This window comes from Cetorhinus maximus, chromosome 29 (assembly GCF_964194155.1).
Source record: "Cetorhinus maximus chromosome 29, sCetMax3.hap1.1, whole genome shotgun sequence".
Classification (NCBI taxonomy): Eukaryota; Metazoa; Chordata; class Chondrichthyes; order Lamniformes; family Cetorhinidae; genus Cetorhinus; species Cetorhinus maximus.
The window spans coordinates 25,545,804-25,564,648 of NC_135907.1; the positions used below are offsets into that span (position 1 = coordinate 25,545,804).

At 44.8% G+C, this 18,845-nt stretch overlaps 1 protein-coding gene across 1 annotated transcript in view; it reads left to right on the plus strand.

The window, feature by feature from the left end:
* LOC144669355 (inositol 1,4,5-triphosphate receptor associated 2-like) overlaps positions 1-18,845 on the plus strand; it is a 184,654-nt gene that overhangs the window by 38,695 nt on the left and 127,114 nt on the right. The window contains exons 5-6 of the mRNA XM_078531724.1: positions 430-491; positions 879-945. Coding sequence (XP_078387850.1) covers positions 430-491; positions 879-945 — 129 coding nt within the window. The remainder of the gene's footprint in view (positions 1-429; positions 492-878; positions 946-18,845) is intronic.

The following is an 18,845-nucleotide window of genomic DNA, read 5'->3' on the forward strand; positions in this document are numbered from 1 at the left end:
TTTTAGATGTTCCTTACAGTGGACAAAATGGACTACAGCTAACTGTGAAGTGACTTCTTGGGCATTTTACACTGCCACCAATGAGAGTAATAGAGCAGGAAGCCTTTGTGTAAAGGAAGGACTGATTTACGTCCAAATACATTTTAGCGCCTGCCTTCTCACTCCAGTAGCCTTTGAGCACATGGCTAGAGATCTGGGTCTTTCGAGCAACCCCATTATTCCCAAAAGAAAAAACTAGTTGAGGTGATAGGAAATAAAATAATACCTGTTAAATGTATTTCTTAGTGATAATGAACCATGTTGATTAGGAAGGTCGTTTATGCTGAGACTTGGTTTTAGAGATTTTAGATAGTAAGGGTGGTTTAGATTTCCAGTGTTTAAAATATAAAGGAGTTGGTGACTTGACTATTAAAAATATAATCTCTCTAGATTCTCCACTGGAAATAATGAAGAGGCTACATGCTTTGAAAACATTTGCATTTTACCGACAGGTTTGTATAATGTTGTACCAATCTTTAAATGTTAATTGGTGAAGACAGGGTAATGAAGTTAACATTTTCAGTTTTAGGGGTTTATTCCCATTGGCCAAATAAAGGCTCTGTGCATAATATTGAAGCAAGGTAACAGATACCTGTGGCAACAATATTGGAAATGTTGAACTTTCTGAAATTACTATATAAGTTAGTTATGCATTCCCAGCTCTTAGCTGTGTTCACAGGAAGAATAGGTTGGAGGATCACGGCTACCATTTTCTATTTTTGACTTATTTTCCTTTGAGTGTGGCCTTCTCCTCTAGAATTATGGGATTATGGAATTAACCCTTGTGTTTAATGGTTACTGGCTATTAACTAATTTAAAAAAACAATGTTTTTTCCCAGATAAGAAACCTGATACAACTTCAGGGCAACTGGAAGGGTATGGAGGTGATGTAAACAGAGGAAACCTGTAAGTATCTGTGCAACTATTGGACTTAAAATTAGCAACAATGAAGCCAGCCAGTTTAGTAGTGAACAAGTAGAAGTGTCTGTGGATCATTCTGGCCAGTAGATGTAATAGAACATTACTGTGTACTCAGTACACTACTACGTCAGGGATTCTCAAGCTTTTTGCCTCTTGAGGCTGAGGCCCCCTTCCGCAGACCCTGGAACACAAGTATTTTTTTCTTGTATAATTATAAAGTATAAGTATAAAAACAGTTATGCAATTACAAAAAACAAACATTGCTTGTCCTTCTATATTACATGCTTAGCAATTAAGTGTCCCTAATTTAGCGGGTTTCAAAGATTCATTCGACAATGCTTGTATAGAAATTATGCACTGTGGTTGAGGTATATCTCCACTTCCAGTACAGACTAAACCTAAATTCAAGTAGCTGTCATCACATTTCCTTAATTTTCCAGTGTTAATAGTGGCTTTATGTTTTAACTCACACCTCCACTTCCTCAGCGTTCTCTGGCCCTTATGGTTGAACTTGATGAAGGAAGTTCTGTATCATCGCTCTGTGGGTTTTGTTGTTTTGAAGCTGACGGTGGAATAAAAAAATTACTCATATCTAGTAGTTACTTTGTAAATACAATCATTTTTCCAGTTCGTTGTAAGTTATCTTAGATGAAGTAAAAAATGCATGACATTGCTTGAGAAGCCATTAATTTCCGAATTTTTAGCATATAATAAATACTCATGAACCAGGGATGAGCATAAATGCCAGCCTTGTCCATGTCCCAAGAATCAGAATATATTAAAAATACCCTAGCCCTCACCTAAATGGGCAAACATATCATCAGATACCTCACATGGATGAGCAAAGCATTCGAAATCTCAACCCCTTCTGAAGAAATGTTGCCTGCTCTTCGTAGCTGTGTAATGACCTGTTTTCCAGTATGTGCACTGTTGCAGTAATTTGGTTTTTACCTCCCTTTAAAGGGGATGCTTTGATAAGTCATATTGTGAACTTGCACCACATTCATTCCTAGTTCTTGGGAGGTGCTACATGATGAATTGATGGGCCTGTTCTCTGTCTCAAGGGTTATTAGAGTGGTTACCTGCAGGTGGCTAAATAGTGACCCCAGCAGAGCTAGACCCTGGACGAGGGAAGGCAGAGCCTATGGCAGGGGCTGAATCAATGGGAGGATGGAGTTTAGGGGCAGAAAAGCTGGGGTGAAATTCATCCGGTTAATTGTCAACATATCTCACGTTTGAGGGGAACTGGGATTTGCCTAGAAGTTGCAGCCTTTCCCTAGGTAAGTTTCTAGGACTAACCCCATGCGTTGCTGTCTGTCTCCAGGTTCGTATTTCACCATCACACATTAATTTATAACCTCATAACCACCTTCCACTTCTCAGTAGCCTCACTATATGGCCGGTGCAGTGTGGGGCTGTGCTGATTTGAGAATGGGTTCTGCTGTATTTTGTAATGGCAATAAAGAAAGTACTAGTTTTACCTATAAGCTGGTGGACCCCTTGAGACTTTCTCGAGGACCTCCAGTTGAGAACTCCTGCTTAATGTCACAATTTTGTTTTTTGTGAAAGCTTTATTTTAGAAACTGACTGAGTAAATATGTGTATGTGGTCCAAAGACTTAAAAATAAATTGTGACTGCTGCCCAACCTTTCTTTCTGGCCTGTTCCCACTAATTGAGGTGAGCTGTTGGCACCATCTATTGGTAGTCACCCCTCTGGGAGGAAGAAATTCAGGTGCTGCTGCAGCATTGAAGTGGCTACAGTAACTGCAAATTGTTGTGCAATCACTTTGTTCCTAAGTCAAGTTGGAAAACAAGAAAATCTCGCATTTACGTTTTTCAGGGAAGAGAGCCTCAAAATGCCAGAGGCATAGTGGAGGTCTTGCTGTCAGATTGCAGTAGAGGAGGAACCAGATTTTCAGAATGACAGGGAGGAGTCCCACAAAGGCTGTAATGTTGGCCCAATGGCATGAGGTAGCCATGCCAGTAACTGCCACTTCTAACACTCCCATCGATATGAAAGGAACACCAGAAGGATTTCAGCGACCTCATTAAGTTGATCAGGCTTGGAAGATATAATACTTACTTAAAACTAGGCCTTCTTTGTAGCAATTTTGTCTTTGGCCTCTGAGTGTGCTACAAAGTGTACTTCATTCTTGAAATGTCCATGGAAAACATAACAAATAGGAGCAGGACAAGGCCATATGACCCTTCGAGCCTGAACGATCTCAATAAGATCTTGTCTGAATTTCTACACCAACTTTACTTTCCTGCCCTTCTCCTATATCCCCAAGAAGCACAAGTCCCTTCATATCCCTGTCTCTTACTGCAACTATTCTTTAATTACAATCTCAGAATCCTGGTGGAAATAAGAGACCATGTTGCCAGTTTCCTGCACCTGTCCATACATCCATTAAGAAGGACCCTAAAAGCTGCTGCTGGGGAGCTACTTTTGTCCCAAATCCAAGAGCTCAATGACCATCAGGCATCTACCGCCTATTTGCAGATTTGTGATTATAGATTCCATGTTCACAGCCCTGTCTCCAATGCCACTCATCCATCACTGTAGGGCTTTTTGCTGTCCTAGGCAAAGGACTGCACGTGCCACCTTTTAACATGAGGTGTGCAGTCGACAACTGCACAATTTTGGTGGGTTGGCAATCTTTACCCAGTGGCATGGCAAGCAATGATGACTTTGAGACTGTCAAGTCCCACTGCAGCCTTCACATTAATCTGGCAGGAGAAGAGTTCAGAGGAAATGCATGAGCAAGGTGTAGGCTTCGCAGTAGGGGATCACTACTCTCAATGATAGAACCCCCCTCAAGAACTTGTTCTTTTTATCTGCCCCTCAACTCAAACAGGGCCAATTAACCCTAACCTTATCTGTGCTCCAATACGGTGCTCCAGTACAGAGGTGAGAGACCAGTTCTGTGAGGAACTTGATACTGCTATCAGCAGAATCCCTAAGTCAGATGAGTTGAGAGTGTTGATTAACACAGTCACATCATTGCTATCACGGAGACGTGGTTGAGGGAGGGGCAAGACTGGCAGCTCAATATTCCGGGGTATAGAATTTTCAGGCGAGACGGTGGGGGGAGGGGTGTAAAAGATGAGGTACTATCACAATATTGATCAAGGAGTCAATTACTGCAATAACGAGGGATGATATCTTAAGGTTCCTCAAATGAGCCATATGGGTTGAATTTAAAAACAAAAAGGAGGAAATCACATTGCTGGGAGTTTACTATAGACTGCCAAACAATCAGAGAGCAATAGAAGGGCAGATATGTAGGCAAATCTCAGAGACGTGTAAAAATTAATAGGGTAATAATAGTAGGGGATTTCAACTTCCCCCGTATTAACTGGAATAGATGAAGTGTGAAAGGCTTAGAGGGGGCGGAATTCTTTAAATGCATCCAGGAGAGCTTTTTAAGCCAGCACATAGAAAGTCCTACAAGAGGGGGCAGTGCTGGACGTAATTTTAGGGAACGAAGTCGGGCAAATGGTAGAAGTGTCAGTGGGGGAGCATTTTTGTGATAGGGACTCTGTGAGAACATCTTTACCTACCGCGGGATTTCAGTGCAAGAGTGGGTGTGGATCATGAGGCATGGCCCTCCTGACTCGGACATCATGGCCTGGGGAAGATAAATGAGAACGGTACATAGACTACTTGAGTCTTGCTGCTACCATGAGCTTTGTGTAACCAACACAACACAAACTATACCACAAGGTGCCCTGGAGACATTGAAGATCAGGGCACTGGCACCAGCTGGACCTGATCACCACCAGATGGGAACAGCATTCTCAACACAGCTACCACAGCGCTGACTGTGATACAGACCACTCCTTGGTGTGCACTAGGGTGAGGATGCAACCCTTGAAACTTTTTCATTCAAAGCAGAAATGCCGTTCTTGTATCAATGTCAGTCATTTGCCTACCTAGATAAAAACCAACAATTCCGTGACCTGAATACTCTCTGGCATTTCCACAGAGTGCAGAATCAAAATGGAACATATTTTGAAACACCATCTACAATACTGCACTCAACTTATGGGAAGCAAGAGTGCAAAAATGCTGACGGGTTCAAGGCTGACTAATATCATTGTGTTGGAACCTGTCATTGACGCCAAGCAGTCTGCTCTTATTAATTTCAAAAGAGATCAGAGTGAGAAAATTCTGAATGAACTAATAGCTGCTTGAGGTAAAGTCCAACAGACTGCTAGGCAGTGTATCAGTGCCTACTGGTTACAAGTCTGCCAGAATATCCAGATGTCCTTCGACACAGGGAATATCAGGGGTATGTAGGAAGGGATCAAAAAGGCAACAGGTTCATCAGCAAAGACAATGGCTCCATTGAAAATAAGGGCATGGGAGGGTCATCGCTGACTGATAAACAGTTGTAGCCGTGGGTGGACCACTATGTTTAGTCGTACTCCATAGGGAGAACACCATAGAAAGCTTGCCTGTCATGGCAAACCTGAATATTGAATCCACAGTGGAGGAGCTTAGCAAAGCCAATGACTCGTCATGGGCAAAGGCCCAGATCCTGATGCCATAGTGCCTGAACTCATCAAGTATAGGAAACCCACGCTACTGCAGCATCTGCACAAACTTCTCTGTCTCTGCTGGAGGGATGGGCCAGTGCTCCATGATATGCATGAAGCAGAGATTGTGACCCTGTACAAGAACAAAGTGAGCATCATGGGAAAAGTATTTGCCTGTGATGCCCTTATCAGATCTACTCTGCATCTATCCCGAATCCCAGTGTGGTTTCAGAATTGGAAGATCTACAATTGACATGATCTTCTCAGTCTAGCAGTTGTAAGAGAAATGCCGTGAACAAAGGAGACCACTATATATTACCTTCATCTGTCTCACCAAGCCTTTTGACCATGTGTGCAGAGGGACCTATTTAAGCTGCTGGAGAAAACTGCTGTTCACCAAAACAGCTCGTTGATCTCCTTTTTCTGTGACAACATGATTAGTAAGGTCAGCTACGACTGGGCAACATTGGAACGCTTTAGGTCCGCAGTGTGGTCAAACGGGTTGTGTTCCGGCACCGACACATTTTGGCATATTCTTTGCTGCTGTCATGCTTCCAGGTCATCTGCAGAGGGGTGTTTAGGTGCGTAGCAGAATTGACAGAAAGCTGTTCAACCTTGCTTGCCTGAAATCCAAAACAAAGGTATGCCAAGTCCTCATTAGAGTTGCTCTACGCTGATGATGCCGTGTCAATGTTTCATAGTGTAGAACAGCTGCAGCGGCAAATGGACAGACTCTCAAGGCTGTAATGAGTTTGGTTTCACCATCATCATCAGGAAGACAGATGTCATGGAGCAGGCTATTGCTATACTGCCAGCTATCATCATTGACAACATGACGCAGGCGATTGTTGATAGCTTCAAATATCTAAGCTGCACAATCACAGCAATCTGTCACTTGTTGCTGAAATCAAGTCATGCATCACAAAAGCTGCAGCTGATATTTTCAAGCTAAGTAAGAGTGCGGAACAACAGCAACCCGACTGAGAATACCAAACTGCGAATCAACCAAGCCTGTGGCTTCAGTGCACTCCTTTGCAGTGGTGAGACCTGGACAACATATGCATGACAGGAGAAAAGGCTGAACAGTTTCTACCTTTGCTGTCTTAGATGTATCCTTGGCATCTCTTGGCAGAACAAGGCCACCACCTCAGAGGTCCTGGAGTGTGCTAATTTCATCAACATACACTTGTTGCTAAGCCAACAAAGTCTGCAATGCTTTGGCCACGATCATTGGGTGGATGGAAGCCTTATATCCAAAGATTGCCTGTATGGTGAATTGGCCACTGGGTCATGATCTCCTAGGCATCCATACCTCTGCTACAAGGACATCTGTAAGCGAGATATAAAGATTACGGATATTGACACTGACAGCTGGGAGACAGTCGCTGATGGCTGTGACTGCCTGGAGGCTGACTGGAAGGGCATTGGAAGAGATAAACAGAAATGAAAAACTCAGCAGGCCGAGAAGATGGGCCAGGGAAAATAGAGACCAGCGAATTGTGCACCTTCCCTGCCCACTGTCTTCCTCGACATTAAATACAGCAGAGACCATCATGCCAGAGTGTCAGGGATCCTGAGCCACACCAGGCATGCTTAACTCAGAGTTGACCACCACAGCCCAAACTCTTTATCTTATGTAATATCGATGTTGCTGCGCTCAGTGAAATGTGACTCCCTGCATAAGGGCAGCATAGAGAGGAAGGAGGAGGATACACCACCTGCAAGGGTAAACCAGAGGAAGATCGTCGTGTCCATAGAATTGAGTTCGCCGTCAAATTAGAACCGCAGATATACTTACAGGGCTTCCAAATGACATTAATAAATGGCTCATGACCTTACGCTTTCAGGTTAGTGCCAATGAAAGGGCTACAATCATTAGTGCTTATTCTCCCACACTCCACTCTCTTGAAAAAAAAACCCAGAAAGCTCTTTTATACAGATCTGGATTCTTTACTGGCAACCGTCCCAAAAGAAGACTAACTGATTCTACTGGGAGATTTTAATACCAGAGTTGGATGCAACTACACCATTTGGAAGGGCACCATCAAGAAGGAAGGAGTGGGGAAATCAAATGCCAACTACAATCTAAGACTGCTCCTCACCAAGGGCGCTGAACATGGGCTCACCATCACAAACACACTCTTCAGTTTAGAAAGATAAATACCAGACAATGTGGAAAGATCCCCGATCATAGCATTGGCTGTCCTGGATTACAGAATTGTCTATGCCCATGATAAGAAGGATGTGTACATCACTTGAGCTGTGCGGGGTGCAAAGGGCTGCTGGACAGACCATGGACTTGTACGCTCCACCATGAACATACGACAAATACCCAAACACCAAAGATACCCAAAGGAATTCAGGAAAAGATTGAACATCCACATTCCCCAGGATATAAAAACAAGTTAACAATTCCAGATGCAACTTTCTTCCTGTCTTGCTCTCATAGGCTCCAATAATGCCAGTGTGGAAGGGTTTTGAGACAAGATCAAATCTGCAATCCAAGAGACATGCACCCAAATCAGCAGGTTTGAGCCTTGCATGCACCAAGACTGGTTTGACGAGAAATTCGCAAACTTAATGTCTTGATTGGAAACGCCAAGCATGCATTACATGTCAACATCACGCTGCATACACCTTAAGTTTTCTGATGATACAAAGCTAGGTGTGAATGCAAGCTGTGAGGAAGAACCAAAGAGGCTGCAAAGAAATATGGACAGGTTAAATGAGTGGACAACAAGGTGGCAGTTGGAGCATAATGTGGGGAAGTGTGAGGTTATTCACTTTGGTCTTAAGAATAGAAAAGAATATTTTTTAAAAGGCGTGAAACTTTTAAATGTTGACGTTTAGAGAGACTTGGGTGTATTCATACAAGGAACACAAAGTTAGCATGCTGGTATAGCAAGAAATTAGGAAAGAAAAGGGCTTGTTGGCCTTTATTTCAGGAGGATTTGGAGTATAATTATAAAGAAGTCTTGCCAGTTGTACAAGGTTTTGGCGAGACCACACCTGGAATATTGTGTGTAATTTTGGTCTCCATATTTAAGAATATACTTGCAAGACATAATAATCGAAACAATCCCTCAATGGCTTGAGAGATCAAATTTGGGTATGCTGCCAACACTTGCTGAGATACAAAAAGCTATTCAACAGATGAACAACAAGATGTGTGGTGCGGACAAAATTCCTGGGGAGATCTATAAAGTTTGTGGTCATGCACTCTCACTCAAACTCTCAAGACCATTTGACAAAAATCTGTGATGATGAGGTACTACCTCCAGACTTCCGCAGTGCCATCTTTGTTTCATTCAAGAAGGGTAATAGTCAATTTGTGGGAACTATAGAGGCATATCCCTTCTACCAACTGTGGGGAAGAGTTAGGCACTAATCCTGCTGAACCATCTCCTACCCATAAGTGAAGACATCCTTCCAGAGACCCAGTGTGGTTTCCTACTAACCAGGGAAACCACAGACATGATCTTGGTCACTCAACAAATCCAAAGAAGTGTCTGGCACAACACAAAGACTCTACGTGGCCTTTAATGATCTGTCAAGGCCTTTGACTCCATCAAGCGTGAAGCCCTTTGGAAAGTCCTCCAGAGACTTAGGATGTCCAGCAAAATTTATTATCCTGTGACTCCTGGTAACTATCAACGTCCTGGGGGTTACCATTGATCAGAAACTGAACTGGACTAGCCACATAAGTATTGTGGCTACAAGAGCAGGTCAGAGGTAGGGAATTCTGCAGTGAGTAACTCGTCCCCTGACTTCCCAAACCCTCTCCATCATATATAAGGCGCAAGTCAGGAGTATGATGGAATACTCTCCACTTGTCTGGATGAGTGCAGCTGCAACAACACAAGAAGCTCAACTCCATCCAGACAAAGCAGCCTGCTTGATTGGCACCCCATCCACCACCTTAAACATTCACTCCCTCTGCCACTGGTGCAGTGGCAGTCGTGTGCACCATCTACAAGATATGTTACAGCAACTCACCAAGGCTCCTTCGACAGCACCTTCAAAACCTGCGATCTTCATCTTTTGTATCCAGACTGGCGCCAAATAAGGATGTTTGATTGTGCCAACTCTCTTCACTATCTACCTTGGCCTGGTTCTTGGAACTCATTCGTGACTAACTTCCACAAGAGGTCATGGTTGAGTCTCAACTCAACAGTAATATTTTCAACCTCAACAGGCAGGAGAACCATGACGAAGGTGACACTTCACCTTACAATACTTACAACCACAACTTACAGTGTGCTGATGAGTGTGCACTTGTGGCACACAGTGCAAGCAACACTCAGACCACCCTCAACCTCTTCAATTCTGAATACAAAAGGATTGGTGTCTCATTCAACAGCAGCAAGACCAAAATCCTCTACCAGCCCCTCCCTGGACAAGCACCTACACCTCTAGCTATTGTTATCAATGGGAAACACTTACCATATCTAGGCAGCTACCTTCCTTAAAAGGTGATCATCAAAGAGGATATCCAGCACAGAATCAGCTGAATCAGCCTCCACCTCTCTTTGGGTGGGAGAATTCCAAAGATTAATGATCCTCTGAGAGAAGAAATTGCTCATCTCTATCTTAAATGGGAGATCCTTTATTCTGAAACTGCGCTCCTTAGTTCATGTTGCCCCAGAGGGGCAATACCCTCTCAGCATCTACCCTGTCAAGCCCCTTCAGAATCTTGTATGTTCCAATAAGATCACCTCCTACTCTAACTCATTGTGCTTATTTTTTGTAGACTAATGATTTCTATCTACTGCAGTTCCTATTTGCCTGGTGACTTTTCAATTTTTTCACACTATTTAATTGAGGGCCATTAAATGAGGAAGACAGAAAGCTTTGGATTAATAAAAAATGGGAGGAAATAAATACATGCCTAAATTGAAGACGTGGTTGGCTTGAAGCTACAATACTGTACAAAACTTTAGTATAACACAGTTCCAGGCTTGCTGCCCTGAGAGTAGTGGTGTAAGGTTTTTTATCTGTTCATGGGATGTGAGCATCACTGGCAAGACCCGCATTTATTGTCCGTTCCTAATTGTCCTTGAGATGGTGATGGCGATCTGCTTTCTCGAATTGCTGTAGACACCCCCACAGTGCTGTTAGAGAGGAAATTTCAGATTTTTGACTCCTGGATTGACGCTTATAGTTCCCAGTTAGGACTGTACTTGGAGGGGAACTTAAAAGTGGTGTGCTTCCATGCATGCAAGAACATAAAAACTGGAGCGGGAGTAGACCATACAGCCTTCTTTGCCTTTCACTACGATCATGGCTGACCATTGGCCTTTAATCCACTTTCCCACTCGCTCCCCATATCCCTTGATTCACTGAGAGGTCAAAAATCTGATTATCTCAGCCTTAAAATACTCAGTAATGAAGCAGGGTAGAGAATTCAAGAGATTCACAATGTTTGAGTGAGGAAGTTTCTTCTCATCTCAGTCCTAAATGATTGGGTCTTATCACTTTAATCGACATGAATCACATGCCCTGAGTTCTAGATTCCCCGGCCGGGGGCTGGGGAAACAGCTTCGTAGTGTCTACCCTGTAAAGCCCCTTCAGAATCTTGTTTAATTCAATGAGGTCATTTCTCATTCTTCTAAACTCCAGAGAGTATAGCCCCAATTTACTCAGTTTCTCATTGTAAGCCAACCCTCTCATCCCAGGAACCAATCTGGTGAACCTTTGATGCAGTGCCTGCTTCCTTAAATATTGAGAACAACATTGACACACTACTCCAGAAGTGGTCTCACCAAAGCCCTGTACAATTGTAGCAAGACATTCTTTCACTCCAGCCCCCATACAATAAATGCCATCATGACATTTGTCTTCCTAATTATTTGCTGTATCTATATGCTAACTTTCTGTGTTCCTTGTACAAGGACACCCAATTCTCTCTAAACATCAACATTGACAAATTTCACACCTTTTAAAAGATATTGTGCGTTTCTATTCTTTCTCCCAAAGTGAGTAACTTTTTTTTGAAAAATATATTTTATTCATAAAATATTTGGAAGAACATTCCAAACCATTTCAAAATCACCATCACAAAAGTACAATCAGATTCAACTTTTACATATGTATCACAAGGTGCATCAATACAATCAATGAATATTACAATAATTTCAATCTGGTCAATGCAGACAACCAGACAATGGTATTGGAGTTATCAACATACATCATGTTGCACTCTGAGGTGCTTCAATACATTTATAATACAATTAGTATTCAATGCATACATTCATTTTGAGCTGTACAGCCCGAGGGGCTCTCAGCAGTTCCCAGCCCCTCGGTGCACTGTGGCAGAAAGGTCTTAGACAGCGACCTTTCCCCAATGCGCCTTTGCGGCGGCTGCCCCAAGCTTTAGTGCGTCCCTCAGCATGTAGTCCTGGACTTTGGAATGTGCCAGTCTGCAACACTCGGTCGGGGACAACTCTTTGCGCTGGAAGACCAACAAGTTTCGGGCAGAGCAAAGAGCGTCTTTCACCGAGTTGATGATCCTCCAGCTGCAGTTGATGTTTGTCTCGGTGTGTGTCCCTGGGAACAGCCCGTAGAGCACAGAGTCCTGTGTCACAGAACTGCTCGGGATGAACCTTGACAGAAACCACTGCATCTCTCTCCAGACCTTCTTTGCAAAGTCACAATCCACAAGGAAGTGAACAATGATCTCGTCCCCACCACAGCCACCTCGAGGGCAACGTGCAGAGGGGGTGAGACTCCTGGCGTGTAGGAAGGATCTGACGGGGAGGGCCTTTCTCACCACCAGCCAAGCTACGTCTTGGTGCTTGTTGGAAAGTTCTGGCAATGAGGCATTCTGCCAAATGACTTTGACAGTCTGCTCGGGGAACCATCCCACAGGATCCACCCTCTCCTTTTCCCGCAGGGCCTCTAAGACATTATGTGCCGACCACTGCCTGATGGACTTGTGGTCAAAGGTGTTTCTCTGCATAAATTTTTCCACCAGGGACAGGTGGTACGGCACAGTACAATTACTTGGAGTGTACCGCGGCAGCGTGGCCAGACCCATCCTTCGCAATACCGGGGACAGGTAGAACCTCAGCACGTAGTGACAATTGGTGTTTGTGTACCGAGGGTCTACACACAGCTTGATGCAGCCGCACACAAAATGAATATCTCCCAAAGTGAATAAGAGCACATTTTCCCACATTGTACTGCACCTGCCACCTTGCTATCCACTCACTTAGCCTTTCTATATCTCTTTGTAGCAGCCTTTTTTGGTGGAAGTTTCCATGCCCGCTGGCGTCGGGCATCAAGGTGGGCCTGAGTGGACAATATGGCGAGAAGGCCAAAGATCTTTCACGATGTCGTGAAACCAGTTTGCAATTGTTTGCTCTGCTTGTCAAAGGCGGGCTGTGTTTCCTGCCACCGCATGTTGAAAGCTTCATTGTAATACATCTGCATATCATTTTAAGCACAGATTGCCAGAATTATCCCCCCACGCTGGATCATCCGGGTATCACGCCGACGTGTTTCACCAATGAACATAAGCAATGTTCACCTGGCGAGCTGTGCTTTGCTCGAGATTTTGAGGCATGTTTGTCTACTGTGCTTCAGGCAGCACTTGCAGTCATCAGCGCCCGGCTGTGCAGGCAGCGCCACATCACTTTTAGGAGGGCTCGTGGGCAGGTCTCCCAATTTTCGACCTCCAGATAAAGCGGGAGATGGCTCGAGTGATCGCCATCGCGCAGGAGTCTGGAATGGGCCAGACCTGCGCCACGTACAGCAACAGCGAGAGTACCTCACACCTGATGACCAGGTTCTTACCCGCAATGGAGAGGGAGCGTCGCTCCCACATGCCCAGTTTCCTTTTCACCATAGCCACTCGCTCCTTCCAGTTTCTAACGCATGCCCCGGTCCCTCCGAACCATATCCCCAGCACCTTCAGGCCGTCAGCCCTGACAGTGAAGGGGACAAAGGATCGGTCAGCCCAGTTCCCAAAGAACATGGCCTCGCTCTTCCCACGATTTACCTTGGCTCCCGAGGCCAGTTCGAACTGGTCGCAGATGTGCATCAGTCTGCGCACCGACAGCGGATCCGAGCAGAAGACGGCGACGTCGTCCATGTACAGGGAGGCTTTTACCTGAGTGCCTCCACTGCCTGGGATCGTCACTCCTCTTATGCCCGGATCCTTCCTGATGGACTCGGCAAAGGGTTCTATGCAGCACACGAAAAGGACAGGCGAGAGAGGACAGCCCTGCCTGACTCCAGATTTAATCGGAAAGCTATCTGTTTCCCACCCATTGATTGAGACTGCGCTACTGATGTTAGCCTCCCCGTCAGATCCTTCCTACACGCCAGGAGGCTCACCCCCTCTGCACGTTGCCCTCGAGGTGGCTGTGGTGGGGAAGAGACCGTTGTTCACCTCCTTGTGGATTGTGCCTTTGCAAAGAAAGTCTGGAGAGAGATGCAGTGGTTGCTGTCGAGGTTCATCCCGAGCAGTTCTGTGACACAGGACTCTGTGCTCTACGGGCTGTTCCCAGGGACACACACCGAGACAAACATCGACTGCAGCTGGAGGATCATCAACTCGGTGAAAGAGGCGCTTTGGTCTGCCCGAAACTTGTTGGTCTTCCAGCACAAAGAGTTGTCCCTGACCGATTGTTGCAGACTGGCACAATCCAAAGTCCAGGACTACGTGCTGAGGGACGCACTAAAGCTTGGGGCAGCTGCTGCAAAGGCGCAATGGGGAAGGGTCGCTGTCTTAAGACCTTTCTACCACAGCGCACCGAGAGACTGGGAACTGTTTAGAGCCCCTCGGGCTGTACAGCTCAAAATGAAAGGCTGTAAATGATTGTAATATTGTTTGTACTGATGCACCTGGTGATACATTTTGTAAAAGTTTAACCTGGATTGTACCCTTGTAATGGTGTTTTTGGAATGGTTTGGAATGTGATTGAAGATATTTTATGAATAAAGTATATTTTTGCAAAAAAAAAAGGTCTCTACTTATGAGACCAGCTGTATGCAGGGCTATGGGTTGCCCAGGGAAGGAGGAAAAGTGGCCTGAGGCAAGGGAAGAGGCTGCAGGGCTAGGGCATTACTGGGGAAGGTGGGTATCCCAGGGTGTTTGTGGGGATATATGTTGATCTGTGCAAATGGGCTCAAGAGGTTGAGAGCTGAGAAGGCAATATCCAGAGGTGATGAGTCCAAATGGAGATGTGAGGGTGTTTTGTTTTTATTCATTCATAGGATGTGGGCTTCGCTGGCTGGGCCAGCATTTGTTGCCCATCCCTAGTTACTCTTGAGAAGGTGGTGGTGATCTGCCTTCTTGAACCGCTGCAGCCCATGTGGTGTAGGTACACCCACAGTGCTGTTAGGGAGGGAGTTCCAGGATTTTGACCCAGCGACAGTGAAGGAATGGTGATATATTTCCAAGTCAGGATGGTGAGTGACTTGGAGGGGAACTTCCAGGTGGTGCTGTTCCCATTTATCTGTTGCCCTTATCCTTCTAGATGGTGGTGGTCGTTGGTTTGGAAGATGCTGTTGAAGAAGCCTTGGTGAATTCCTGCAGTGCATCTTGTAGATGGTACACACTGTGTCGATGGTGGAGGGAGTGAATATTTGTGGATGTGGTGCCAATGAAGTGGGCTGCTTTGTCATGGATGGTGTCAAGCTTCTTGAGTGTTGTGGGAGCTGCACTCATCCAGGCACATGGGTAGCATTCCATCACACTCCTGACTTGTGCCTTGTAGATGGTGGACAGGTTTTGGAGAGTCAGGAGGTGAGTTACTCTCTGCAGAATTCCCAGCCTCTGACCTACTTTTGTGGTCACAACAATTAAATGGCTGGTCCAGTTCAGTTCCTGGTCAATGGTAACCCCCAGCATGTTGATAGTGGGGGATTCAGCGATGATAATGCCATTGAGTGTCAAGGGGAGATGGTTAGGTTCTCTCTTGTTGGAGGTGGTCAGTATCTGGCTCTTATGTGGCGTGAATGTTCCTTGCCACTTATCAGCCGAAGCCTGAATGTTGCCCAGGCCTTGCTGCATATGATCATGGACTCCTCAGATACTGAAGGAGTCATGGAGGGGTGCTGAATATTGTGCCATCATCTGTAAACATACCCATGTCTGACCTTACAATGGAGGGAGGGTGTTGATGAGACAGCTGAAGATGGTTGTGCCGAGGACACTACCCTGAGGAACTCCTGCAGTGATGTCCGGGATTGAGATGATTGACTTGCAACAACCACTACCGTCTTTCTTTGTGCTAGGTATGACTCCAACCAATGGAGAGTTTTCCACTTTGATTCCCATTGACTCCAGTTTTGTGAGGGGCCCTTGATGCCATGCTCAATCAGATGCTGCCTTGATATCAAGGGCAGTCACTCTCACTTCATCTCTGGAGTTCAGCTCTTTTGTCCATGTTTGGACCAAGTCTGTAATGAGGTCAGGAGCTGAGTGGCCCTGGTGGTACCCAAACTGAGCATCAGTGGGCAGGTTATTGTTGAGCCACTTGGATAGCACTGTTGATGACACTTTCCATCACTTAGCTGATGATCGAGAGTAGACTGATGGGGCGGTAATTTACTGGGTTGAATTTGACCTGCATTTTGTGGGCAGATATATCCGGGTAATTTTCCACATCTCTGGGTAGATGTTTGATCCAATTTAGAATTAAATGTCTCATTCTCCCTGGATAGCTTTTTGCTGGCTGCTTGCAGTTGTTGATGTATATTGTCAGTGGGCTCAGTGGAATAAGTAGACAAATTCACTTTTTTATTATCTTCTTCAACAAAAGAGACTCTCCTCAAAAGAAACAACAAAGACTTCACGATCATTGGCAGTGGTGCTAAAGGGTGTAGTAAGGTTCAGGACCTCTTCCAACAGATCATCTGCCTCTGTGGCGGTTTCATTCTCTTGAACTTTGTCTTGAAAGAGCAAGCCAAGATCTACAGGTTCATCTAGCAGATGGTCACTGTCATTGTTGGTGCATACTGTTTCTACGTTTTCTAGCCTGCCTCCAAAGAGAAGTGAAAGATCTGCAATCTCCTTCTGTGGTCCAATGGATGGTGCTTCTTCAATAAAGACTGGCTTACTCCATAATGAATTGACTTCAATTTCTGCTGCAGGTTTGAGCTTTCCCAGTCTTTGGAACAACTTTGGAAACTCATTCCTGAATATTGCTCCCCTGTATCTATTATTACCTCATCAACCTTTGTAGAAGACCAAGTCTTGAACACACTGCCCTTCTGAGCAGAGAATTTTGCTGGTTCCGTAAGATATAAAGAGTTTTATTAATTTCTTTATGTCTAAGGGTTGTAGTGATCTGACCTTTTACTTTGAGATCTTTGCCTCCTGGCCCCTGTAGACTTATTTTTGATGGCTGGATCTCAAAGTTATTAAACCAGTCCAATTTGTCCGATACGACTGTGACCCCAGCCCCAGTGTCCAGTTTAAATTATATTCTGTATCCTTTGACTTTCAGCTCTGCAGACCAGAACTGCTTATTGGGGTCTTTTATTTCTCCCAGGAGATCTCCAGCTTCAATGTCTTTATTTCCAATTTCCTGTACTTTAGAATGGTTGGAAGCTTGTTCTGGTTTTATTCCGTTAAATTGTGCTTTAGATCTGCAGAATTGTTTAAAATGTCCAGTCTTGCCACAGAGAAAGCATTTGGCTCTCCCTACTGTGCATGCTTTGCAGCAATGCTGTTTTTTGTCACTGCATCTGGAACACTTTAAAATAGTTGGAAGGGTTCTTCTCGCCCCCTTGGTGATTATGGTAGGCTTTTTAGCGGGCTTTTCGATGGGCAGGGCTCTGGACTTTGGGCCTATGTACTGCCGGATTGACCCCTCTCAAGCCTCGGTATATCCTTGAAGTACACATCCCAATCTACTTTTGCAGCTCTGCCTGCCTTGCAGCGCTTCGTTCAGCGTGCCAATTAAAATGCGGTCATGGATTAACTCACATTTTAAAGCTTTGTAGCCGCAAATACTGGCCAGCCTGTCCAAGTTATTAATAAATGAATTGATGGATTCACCCAGTTTCTGGCTCCTTTGGTTGAATCTTGCCCGTTCAATGACTGGATGTTTCTTAGGGCTGAAACATTTATCGAAGGCCCTCAAAACTTCCTTGTAGGGTGCTGAGGTCTCTGGCCTTTTGCCTTGCCAGGGCATCATCAGCTGTGTCCCCAATTGCATATAAAAGTGCTTCCAGAGCTTCCATTGTTGTTCTTGCTGTGGGCACTTGATGTGTTGGAAGGGTAGCAGTTGTTCAATGGCTGTAAACATCGTGAGTGATTCGTTCACTGTCCCCAACTAAGGTATGTTTTACTTTTGTTCCTCTTCTTTGTGAAGTTGAGCTGTTCCTAGGTCTTCGCCTGTGCATTACAAATCTGTGGCCTCAGTTTTCTTAAACTGGCCTCTAGCACTGCCATCATGGTTTGGCTTGTTGCCCTTTACTTGTGTTTTCTTCTGGCTAGGTGAGGCTTCTCTTACACTATGAATGACTTGGAGATAGTCAGTATTGAGTTTTTCTTAAAACTATTTATTTACAACTATTTACATCCAAGACATCATGGTTCTCTGGACACAGAGTGTTCTGTGTCTTGCTCCCTTGAAGTCTCTTGGCCATCTGACTTTTTGTCGTGCTTACATCATCATTAATATCATTGTCTTTCTGATATAACCATTATCCCCTGACATGTGGAGCCGGGAACTCTCCCAACTCTGCACACCTGACTTGCGGACAAAAACCCAAGCCTCTCTGTCCCATCCTGCTTGCCTTTGCTCAAATCGCCACAGTGCTCTGTTGGCTCAACTGTCCCTTAGATTTCTAAATTTCCCTTAAACTGTATCCTCCTTCCTCTCTCCCACTTTTAGTTTAAAGCCAATCCATAGCCTTAGTTGTATGATTCGCCTGGACACTGATCCCAATCTGATTTAAGTGGAGCCCATCCCAATGGAACAGCTCCCTCTTTCCTGGGTACTGGTACTAATGCCCCATGAGTCCGGGGAGGGTGGTGGCATAGTGGTATTGTCACTGGGCTGGTAATCCATTGATCCGGGATAATGTTCTCGGGACCTGGGTTTGAATCCTGCCATGGATGGTAGAATTTGAATTCAATAAAAATAAGGAATTAAGTTTAATAATAAACATGAAACCATTGCCAATTGTCGTAAAAACGCATCTGGTTCATTAATGTCCTTTAGGGAAGGAAATCTGCTGTCCTTGTGTGGTCTGGCCTACATGTGACTCCAGATCCGCAATAATGTGGTTGACTCTTAAATGCCCTCTGAACAAGGGCAATTAGGGACGGGCAATAAATGCTGGCCTAGCCAGCGAAGCCCACATCCTGTGAAGGAATAAATAA